The 12,026-nt window shown below is 34.6% G+C and overlaps 1 protein-coding gene across 1 annotated transcript; it reads left to right on the forward strand.

Annotated features, from left to right (window-relative positions):
• The first annotated feature begins 6,772 nt into the window (after positions 1–6,772).
• On the forward strand, positions 6,773–9,274 carry LOC120148518 (4-coumarate--CoA ligase 2-like). The gene is made up of 5 exons (XM_039161609.1): positions 6,773–7,890; positions 8,275–8,473; positions 8,553–8,766; positions 8,878–8,980; positions 9,077–9,274. The coding sequence occupies exons 1-5, from the start codon at positions 6,892–6,894 to the stop codon at positions 9,191–9,193; spliced, it is 1,632 nt and encodes a 543-aa protein (XP_039017540.1). The 5' UTR covers positions 6,773–6,891; the 3' UTR covers positions 9,194–9,274.
• Positions 9,275–12,026: the final 2,752 nt, after the last annotated feature.

The raw sequence follows: 12,026 nt of genomic DNA on the forward strand, positions 1-12,026 counted from the left end.
ACTTTTATATAATCCGTATATCAATGTTGTATATTTTATCTCACAGTTTTACATAATCACTTATATCACATTAATTATATATTATTTCCATGTATTTACTTATATTGGATTCACGTATATTATATTACATATTCCTAATCACTTATGTCAATACCACATAGCTTATATTATAATTCATATATTCCTGTAGTTCAGTATCACATATTGCATATACATGTAATCATATAGATCATGTCATATATAATAACATATGACACATATACCCATGAACACATAAGAATTCCATCAATCACAAATCAAATAATATTTTAGGAGTCACTTATTACCATAGTAACTCCGTCACTGGCTCATCGCAAGCCAATGTTTGTTCAATAACATAAGTACAAATAAAATTGCACTCACATTGACACTTTATATATCGAAATCCACTTCTATGATTTATCTCTTTTGATTGATTCTAACTTTGCACTCGTTTCAGAACTTGCTTGTGTTCGATATCTACACAATCATACATTTTAAGATAATTATCAGGTATCTACACCTTGTAATTTGATGCTAATAACTTAAACGAATTTAATAGACACTTTTTCCTTTAGGGTGTATCGATACACTCCTCAAGGTATCGATACCCTTGTTGTATTCTTGGATTTTTTGTTTAAGAGGGTATCGATACACATACATAGGGTACCAATACACTCTGCCCAAAACAGGTTTTTTTACCCGAAAATTCATCAACTCTTCATTGAATTTCCTCATACAAAACCCTTTTCATACCACCAAACTCAACTACAACTATTTTAACTAACTTCTATCATTCCAACACTTTATCATCTCCCATACTTCATTCAAATTCTTAAAGTTAAGAATCACACCAAATTTTCCATGTTATCCAAACTTAATTCTAACACTTATAACTTCTTATCCTCCTATATGACAAGTCAATTTCAATCTCAAAGTTTTTTTATCAACTCTTTTCAGAAATTCATTTAGAAACTTCTTATCTTTAATCTCTCATAACTTCTTCATCTTTTGATTATAATACAACTTAAGCTTTCCTTAAGCTTAAGTATCACTTAAGGATCAAAACCCATACTTAAAATCAACTAATCAGAAAACTTACCTTTGCTCACTTGGTTCACGGTGGAGAAGAAGAAAACAAGAAGAAAAATAAGAGAGTTTCCAAATAACTCTCTCTCTTCCCCCCCCCCCACGTGATTCATTCTTATCAAGGGGGAAAAATATCTTTCTTGTCAAATAACCATTTTTCCCTTTAATTATTTTAATAATTATTAATAACCCTTCAAGAATTATTTTCAAATAAGTCATTGAACTATTAAATTTTTCTACTTTAATCACCAAATTCTGAATTCTTACAATTTAGTCACTAACCTGGTATTGAGAATGTTACAACAAAGCTCAGGGGACAAGCTTTAACTTGGATGCAAAATGACCATACTCTTCACTCAAAATAAGTTTCCAAAAAATTATTGCAAGAAATGAAATATTTGTAACAACCTTCTCTCGAACCCGTGAATTATTTCGTGTCATAGAAATGCCACGACGTCTTAAAGGGATTGAAGCTAACTCATTCAGAATTAATATACAAGACAGGTGGCTTGACTGTGGGTTTTTTCAAGCTATGAAGTATCCATGCTCCCATGTCATAGCAACTTTCTCTTATACCCGTCAAGACTATAACCGTTTTATGGATCTCGTATAGCGACTTTCAGAAGTATTTAAGGTATATGAATTTGAGTTTCCCCTATAGGTAATGAGAAAGACCCATATGAGGTTTAGAATTGGCTTCCGATTTTACTAGATTCGTCCTTATTAAAGGAGGCAGGTCATCCAAAATCTACTCGAATTTATTGTGATATAGATATTCGAGAGAAGTCCAAAGAAAACAAAAGATACGGGCATTGTAAAAACCAAGGCCATAATAGGAAAAAATGTTTATCTCTTTTATTGTCACGTAACCGTTGATGTTGTGATGATGTAATTATTGTTTATGAAGTCTCAGTTTGTGTTCTTTCATTTTCGTTTACTTTTAACTAATGTGCTACTCAAGTGAAAATTAAATAAAAATATTACAAACTAAATAATAAAAATAATAAAAACAATTAAATACAAACATTAAATACAAATGTTACAATTTAAACAATTAAATAATAAAAATATTAAGAAACAAAATAAATAAAATGTACATGATTAAATAAAAATTAAGAGAAAATAAAAAAATAATTAAATAAAAACATTAAGAAACAAAATAAATAAAAATAAGTCTATCAATTTCTGCATCTTGAATGTGCTCCATAGGGTGGTGGATGTCTATTTCGATGAAGATTTCTTCGTATAAGTTTTTCTTCCTCCTCACTCTTATCATCATAAGCAGCAGTAGATAATGCAAAAACTGAGTCGGAGGTGTCTGTGTCTCTGGTGAAGCATCACCTGTCAAATAAACAACATATGAAGATCACGTTGGATCTATAAGCATGGGAGTATATCCGCCAGGAGATATCATAAAACCCTACCATGGTGGCATCGGAAACAGCTGCAGTGCCATCTGAAACGGCTGCGGTGGCATCTGAAATGAATACGAAATATAAACCGGTGGTTGTTGTGATGGTTTTAGTGCTGCAGTTGAGGATGAGCCGGAAGATCCTGCTCTTCGTCCATGAGTCGGGGGACGATGATGATGTGACAGTGGACGTTTTTCTCGACATCGACGAATGCTCCCACCTCGCGCTTCCTCGGAAAGAAGGAATAGTTTTCTGTTCATGTTGAACCACTGATACTAGTCATCTGCAACCGAATAATAATATACATAAATCGGCTCCTTATAGGGAATGCGTCTGCGTCGATCCTCCCAGATCATTAATCACTCGTCGTGCTTCATCAGCTACTTGACTTTTTTTTTCTCATCTATCGATGTTATGCATGTTTTGGGATTCCTAGGTGCTTCAGGAATAGATTGTATGAAACCAAATTGGTGGAGCATGCGATCATAGGATACCACTCGACAATAGCATAACATATCAGAGGGACCACCGCCATCCATACATCTAATGGGTCACTCAAGTGAGGTGGGATGCAACACCTCATTTATTCAGTAGAATAAGGAGCCCATTGAAACTAAAACAAATATATATAATTATTATCAAAATAATATTCTAATTATATAACGATAATTAAAGGTAAATAATAAAATCTATATACATACCTCTGTACTAGCCTTTTGATTAATGAGCTACTGAATTTCTTCCAATTCGTTCGGTATATCACAATGATATTTCCTTATAGATGACCACCTATTAAATGTAAAAAATTATTATATACTCAAAAAAATTATTTATATACAAACCCAGTATTGAAATTACCTCAACTATAACTGTAAGACTAACGAGTTTTTTCACGACCGGACATAAAAAAGGCATGTGATATCATGCCCATGATTGTAGAAGAATGAGACATCCGCCGATAGCATTTTTTTATAATCAGTTTTTAGACACATTTCTCTATAGTGAGATGCCAAAAAACTACGGATCCCCAACTGAATGAGATGACAACTCGAAAATCTACGAGATGACACAACCACATACAATGAACTTGGTTGCAAGATTTATCGGGCATAAAGACCCCTCCTATGAGTTGCAATATGCAAGCCCAGAAAAATATTTTATTCTGTTGCTCAGAGCATTTGTCGCTCAATCGTCGGTCATTTCTAGCCAACCATGATAACGATATTCGATCACCGTTGAAATTAAACGAGATACCTCCAAGATACTCATTGATCAAGGAATGTCAATCACTATCTACCACACCAGAAATAATATCTCCATCTACCGAAAGCCTCAATTGTAAAGAAATATCCTCCAGCGTAATAGTGCACTCCCCACACGAAAGATGAAATATGTATGTCTCTAGTCTCCACCTCTCAATCAATGCATAAATAATGTTAGATTCAAGGTTACAATGCCCTTCATATTTCGCTATATAACCGAATCTAGCCTCAACTAAATATGGCTAGACACGACTCACTATCTCTAATTTAGCGTTATGAATAAATGAATATAATATATGGTCATTTACCTAATTAAATAAATATTATACAAATTAAAATATAAACTAATACTAAAAAAATAAATGAATAAAGCATTTACAATAAATAAAATAACATAATTTAAAATTATTACCGTATTGAAAAAAATGATTCGATATATGATTCATATTTAAACACAATAACCCACATGCCATTTTATAACTGCAAAAAAGTATTAAAAATTAGTATAATAAAATATAATAAAATAATAAATTATTAAATTATCATAATATAATAAAAAAATTTAGCTTCTAAAAACGATAATTATACTTACTTAAAACTTGATAGAACGATATATAAAATGAATAAATAGAGTGTTTTTTGTGTAGTATGAGTGTTGGATGAAAGAGTATTTATAGGGGAGGGGGACGAAGGTATGGTGGTATTTAAGGCGGGACGGTTTGGATTTAATGCAAGGTACGGATTATGATCCACGTCTTCTGCCATGTGTTTGATTCTTAGTAAATACACTTCATGACTGTAGCGTCAGCTTAGATAGATACCGTGAAAACACATATTATGATCTGTGCTTTTTTATCGCGACTCCAACTCGAAAAAAATCATATAAAGGTGCATCATGATCTACGTTTTACCAAAAAATATACTAGATCAATAATATTTAAAGAAATGACGACTGACAAATAATATTTAATTGTTATGGTAGATTTTTTTTTAGTAAAATCGGCAACAACAACAAAAAAACACTTCACCGCTAATTAAACCTCATGTATCCAACACTGACACAGTGACAGTAACAGCTTTACCTCACCACATCATTACGATTCATCCCAAAATTACTTTATATTCCATCTCGATTTTCAATTTGAAAAATCCGAACCACTTAAACTCATTATTACGCCATTCCCTAAGCAGGATTATGTGATTTCTAATTAGGTAAAATATACAAATGATTCGTATTGAATTCTCTAATTATTAGAAGATATAAAATAATTTATGATTATTAGATATTATTTTATTGAGTTACCAACTATTAAAAGTTATAAAATAATTATTTAATTATTTATATGTTTTAAATTTGTTTTTCGATTAAAATTTGACAATCATTTGAGTTGGATGTTAACCCGTTGACTATAATATAATATAATAATATTCTAATGATATCTATTAACACTATTATTACTTTCAAGAACTGACTCGACAACATAATATTACAAGAAACTCGATACACAAAATACAACTCAAATAGTTCTTCCCAATGAACAGGTTAACGTCTAGCTCAAACGATCATTAATTTTTTAATAGAAAATAAAGAGTATATAAGATATGAATAATTAGGTAACTATTTTATAACTTTTTAATAGTTTGAAGACTAAATAAAATAATATTTAATTGTCAATAGATCATTTATAATTTTCAATAGTTATAAAACTCATCAAAACAATATTCATATGATCAAAGGATCATTTATGTACGTCACCCTTTTATACAATGTTTTTAGTAAGATTAAAAATAGTGGTGATGGTGAAATAGAAAATGTAATGATAGCGGAGAGATTAAAATAGAACATGATTATTTATAATATTTAAACTAAAATGTTTATTATATACAAAATAATGCAGTATTAAAACGAAGGGTTTTCCAGTCAGCCCTTGAGCAATTGAAAGCGGAGTTTGGGAGGCGGCAGCAAGCACGGTTACGAAAGGTGAAGGGAGGAAATGGTCGTTGCAGAGTGCTGAATAAATTTGTCCGAGTTATTGTGGTAGGTAAAAAGCCGTCACTGAAAGGATACCACCTTCTTTTAGTCAACTTTCTCCCATTAACAACCACCACACCTACCTTCACCAACCCTCCCATGTTACTGCTGTATGTTATGTTATGTTATGTCCACATTATAATCCTTATTTAATCTCAATATAATTACGCCTACTTTTTTACATCATATTTTATTTCATAAGTCAAATGTTGATCATTTTTATAATATTATACGCATATCATGTACTAACGCTATATTTCTTGTATATGTAGACTTTTTTCTCAAATATTATTATTAGAAAACGTTTCTCAATTTTGTGATTTAATTTTTTTGAATTGTATTGTTTAGGGTTCTGAAGTTTTATAGTTTAGGATTCACGATTCAATGTTTAATTATTTTAAACATTATTCGTATATTAATTAATTAAAATTCAATAAAAAATGTTAAAAATATAATGAACTCATCATATATTAAGAATGATTTAAGTTAGATAAAGCATGCATTGAAAATATCAAATACAAATGAATTGTTTGAATATTAAGGTATGTAGCTAATGAATGCTAATAGAATTAGACATTTTTATCGTTGTGATATGAGTTTCTATACTGATAATATGGTTTAGGATGTCAAAAATTTTCTGTAATATTTATATCATCAAAGAGTTATCGAAGGAGTTTTGAGATCTTTACACGGTAGTAGTAAAATTGTCAATTCAGCTAATAAATGCTCGAAACATGCATTTTTAGAAAACGCAACTTAAATTACGTACTTTTGAGAGGTACAACCAACAAAATGATACCATTTTAAACATAATGTTTTTTTATAATACCTAATGCCGTCTCCAATTAACGGACAACGTGCGTAATTTCTCCGTTTCAACAAATCCCCTAAAATCTCCATCCTACCCTTCCACCTACTCTCCTCCCCAACTCAACTATAACCCGCTTATTATATATCGATGTTGTTCGCTATCATTTCTTCTCAGGCTCTAATTTACATTCAAAGCCTATTTTTTTTTCTTTTTTTCAAGTTTTATCGTTCTTTTTTTATTCTTTGCATCTCAACTTTCAATTCCCAAATGGCGCCCCAAGCTGAATTGCAACAAGAAGAAATCGTTTATCGTTCAAAGCTTCCTGATATCTACATCCCGGGGCATCTTCCTTTACATTCGTATTGTTTCGAGAACTTATCGAACGTGGCCTCCAGGCCCTGTTTGATCAATGGAACTACTGGTAAAGTCTACACTTACGCTGAAGTTGAGCTCACCGCTCGGAAAGTTGCCTCGGGACTCGGCAAGCTCGGTATCCAACAACGCCACGTGATCATGCTTTTGTTACCCAACACCCCAGAGTTTGTCTTGTCGTTTCTCGGCGCTTCGTTCCTTGGCGCCATTGCCACAACCGCCAACCCCTTTTTCACCCCGGCGGAGGTATCGAAGCAAGCCAAAGCCTCCGATGCTAGGCTCATAATCACGCAAGCCATCTACGTTGACAAAGTAAAAGAATTCGCCCAAGACAACGATGTCAAGGTCATTTGCATTGACTCCGCCCCAGAGGGCTGTTTACATTTCTCCGAGTTGATTCAAGCCGACGAGAACGATCTCCCCCAAGTTGATATTTCCCAGGACGACATCGTGGCACTACCATATTCATCGGGAACCACGGGGCTGCCCAAAGGGGTGATGTTAACACACAAAGGTTTAATCACCAGCGTGGCGCAACAGGTCGACGGAGAAAACCCCAACTTATATTTCCACACCGAAGATGTGATCTTGTGTACTCTTCCTATGTTCCATGTTTACGCATTGAATTCGATCATGCTTTGCGGGCTACGTGCTGGGTCTGCTATTTTGATCATGCAGAAGTTCGAGATTGGACTGTTGTTGGAGTTGATACAGAAATACAAAGTGACGATTGCTCCGATTGTGCCACCTATAGTTTTGGCCATTGCTAAGTCAAATGAAACTGATAAATACGACTTGTCTTCAGTAAGGGTTGTGAAATCCGGGGCTGCACCGTTGGGTAAAGAGCTTGAGGATGCTGTAAGAGCCAAGTTTCCTGGTGCCAAACTCGGGCAGGTACGAGAAAGTCAGCTATTTTTACTTTGTGTTATAAATTTGTTCAAAGTCTACTCTAAATACGAACTTTGTTGACTAATTAATCACGGATTTAATTAATTTGCTTCTTCCTGGTGAAAATCTTTTATTAGGTAAGATAATATAAAATGTGCACCCACTAAATAATACAATTGCTTTTTCGCTATGGTTGTGGTTTCGGCCGGCCGGCCTTCTTTGTCTGATTGCTACCGTCTAGATTTGTGTCGTAGGCACTTTTAAGCACTCAAAAAGCAACAAAAACGTTTTCGTCAACCTTGGACTAGGCCTACTGTAATTGAATGCGAATGTGATGAATCGACATTGTGGACCAGATTTTATTAACATAACATTGAAAATCTTTTACAGGGGTATGGTATGACAGAGGCAGGGCCGGTTCTAGCAATGTGCTTGGGATTTGCCAAGGAACCATTTGAAATCAAATCTGGGGCTTGCGGAACTGTGGTAAGGAACGCAGAGATGAAAATTGTTGATCCCGACACTGGTTCTTCCTTACCTCGAAACCAGGCTGGAGAGATTTGCATTAGGGGAGATCAGATCATGAAAGGTAGATCACTAAAAAACAAATACATAAAACTTTACAAGAAATTTGAAAAATCAAGTTGCTGAAATTTGACTGCATGCAGGGTACCTTAACGACCCTGAGGCCACGGCTAGGACCATTGACAAAGATGGCTGGTTACATACCGGAGACATTGGTTACATCGATGATGATGACGAACTCTTCATCGTCGACCGATTGAAGGAATTGATTAAATACAAAGGCTTTCAGGTTGCTCCTGCGGAGCTTGAAGCCATGCTCATTGCCCACCCTGATATCACTGATGCTGCTGTGGTCGGGTAAGTGAAATAATAGTTAATTTGTAACCCATATTTATAGTAATATCATAACTAAATTTCTTGGTTTAATATCTTTCCGGGTTAAAATATATAATTGTCTGCAATTTTCAGCAAGAATGATGTGGCGGCTGGCGAAGTTCCTGTGGCGTTTGTGGTGAAATCAGACAAATCAGAAATCAGTGAGGATGAAATCAAACAGTACATTTCGAAACAGGTAATAATAATTTGATTAACATATTGTAGTAGTTGAATTTCACCTCGTTAATATTCAATTTGACCGACATATATACACTGTTTTTTAATGCTGTAGGTGGTGTTTTACAAGAGAATAAGTCGTGTGTTCTTCATCGAAGCCATTCCAAAGGCACCGTCGGGAAAAATTTTGAGAAAGGAACTGAGAGCTAAACTGGCTAATAAAAACTACTGAAACCTGGTTCCAGCCTTCCATGGAAGTTTGTGAAATAAATAAATAACCAAGTGCAAGGGTTATAATTGATTAATATCCTGTCTATTATTCTTTTACTGAATGGAAAAATTGTAATGATTTATCTGACTGTAAGAATGCAACAAAGAGACAGTACACTTTTAAGGTTGATGTATTTTTTGTTCAACAGGTGTGTCAGACATTTGAGACACAAGTGGTACACTATTATATTTCTAAAGGATACAGGATGCGTTAATCATGCCTTAATCTTATTTCTAAAGGATACAGGATGCATTAACTATGCCTTAATCTTAGCGCAACTACTAATGATTAAAGACCATAATATAGGTCCTGTAATTTTCCTAAGTGCAAAGAAAGAATTTTCAATCTGGATCAAACTTGTCCAATGCCGATGATTAACATTCAAAGGTCCATGTGCAGTTCAAACATACACTACATTGCATTACACAGTTGAATCATTACAACTGTAAGAAGCGTTTACTTCTCCAATTACGCAGGACCGGGAAAGTGAAGGAAAAAAAGGAAAATAGTAATCTTTAATACGGGCCTAATACTAAGTTACATTTAACCTTAATAGCAACAGGCAAACAACATTTTGATACATTAATATAATTTACCAACTACCTGGAGATCATGCTTGATATTAGCTTGGTGAAAAAGCAAGCGTGGCCAGGCCATAAGCTTCCTCTGTTCCCCTCAAAACCCAATGGGATTACTCCAACCAGGTCAAAAACCAAAACCAAAACCAAAAGAACAAAAAATTTAGGAGAAAATTTGTAAATATACACCACGCTATAGCTCCATAGAACCAAACAGGATTAGCATGATCGCTGAAGTGTTATTTATCGAAGCCATCGAAAAAAGGCCATGTTTTGCGCTGCAGAGTATGTCTGATATTGCTGCTTGGCTAGTCATCGCCATGAATGCACCAGCAAAGGAGCATGGTAACACAACGCCGTGTGATGTAGATTCTAGCACGTTGCTGCTTTACCAAGGAGGCACACTTGGTGGAGAAGCCATTACTCTTTCTCTCAGGAGAGGCTTTAACTCCACGGTTGTATTGTTGCCACTGAAACTCAGCCATGACTATCACAAGTGTTCTTTACTAGAGCTCGAGACCGTGTGGGTTAAGGGTAAAGCATATATATACAATTGCAAATTCCGAAATCCAAGAAAGGTTAACTGAAATATGAAGGAAGCAACTGAACGTGTAGGTTCAAAAACTGAGGGATTTGCTTAATAAAGGGAAGTGGACGTAGTTTCGAGGATTTTATTGCTTAATAGTCCAATAAAACAATACCCTTACACAACAAAAGACTGCTTCTCTGCTTATCCTTGTACTAATTTTTAATGGTTGGAAACAATGAGGATGATCGATAAATATTAAACAAAGTAATGGGGATTAGAGAAGGGGCTGAGGAGGAGCATAAAAAGTGGAGAGCTGTTTAATAAAGACAAGGCAATGGATTTGGCTGATGGGAACAATGCCCCGGCAACATGGCCTCAATTTTGAGGTAGAACGTTGGTTTGGTTGGATTACTTGGATTTTCTACACCGTGGCTCCTGCTCCCAACACACGCACTCTGCTCTGTATGGGCAAATATTCCCCACTTGAGAGAATAATATTTCGAGCAACTTTTGTTTCCTTTCAAATAAAGGAAATGCCGGCGAATGAGAGATGTAAAAAATTCAACCTGTCAAAATCACAGTATTGTGTGTATTATGTCAATGGTGATGAAAGAATCAAAAGACCAACCAGGTTTGATTCAATCCGTCAGTGTTAATGATATCATAGAGCTTATTAAATTGTTAATATTATCCCCACCCAACATTTTGCATTAGACAGCTGGGTTTGCTTCTAGTGAATGATCCTAACAATTCTTAGAGAACTGATGCTTACTTTGCCTAATACAGCTCATGTTAGTTTACCAACATTTCTAAGTATATATTATATGTCTATTTGAACAATTTGGTTATGGAAATCCTCATCTTTTCCATGTATTGCGTTTCAAGCAAGTCACTCGTCTCTAACACCATGAAATGTTGCTCCACGTCACTTGCAATGCCTCTTCAAAGCTTTAAATGCATAATTTACAGGCCTAATGTCTTGTATGATGGATGTGAAAAACATAGAAAACCTCGATTTGTAAGGGACTCCCAACTCAAGTACTCGGTAGCACTGCACCAGGAATTTGGAAATAACATAACCTGGAATAGCATAACAACAAAGTGCTTTCACAGAGATTGAGAAACCAAGGATATCAACCGCCAAAAAACAAGTGATGAGAGCTGACCCTTTGCTCTGGGAAATTGGAGATACTGTGATTGAAAAGTAATCATTCGATGCTAATAGAATATCTGTTGACTATGCCAATCTTCATACCCATTGCTGATCAGGTGTATCAAATAATACATTGTTGTTGCATGAACTGATGATTTCCTTCATAGTTATGGAGCTTCGCGCCAGATCCCAACTGTGTTGTAAAATATTTTTTTCGTCTGGGCCAGTACTCTCTGAAGAGCTGAGTACCATAATGTTAGAACTTCTAAGTAACAGGGCGTAAGCCATTTGATAGGTGAGGTGAGGAATCATCAACATGTGTAATCGCACATTTATATTCTTCATTTTAATTAAAGTTATTTGCACAACACATCCTTAAACTATGTTTCTCATTCTAAAATGGTCTTTAATGTTTTTTAACATTTTAATTTCATCCTCAAATTATTACTCTCATTCTAAACTGATCCTTAAATTTTGAACATTTTAAATTCATCCTCAAATTATAACCCCAATTTTAAGTTGATCCCAAAACTT

This window comes from Hibiscus syriacus, unplaced genomic scaffold, assembly GCF_006381635.1.
Source record: "Hibiscus syriacus cultivar Baekdansim isolate YM2019G1 unplaced genomic scaffold, ASM638163v2 tig00110962_pilon, whole genome shotgun sequence".
Classification (NCBI taxonomy): domain Eukaryota; kingdom Viridiplantae; phylum Streptophyta; class Magnoliopsida; order Malvales; family Malvaceae; genus Hibiscus; species Hibiscus syriacus.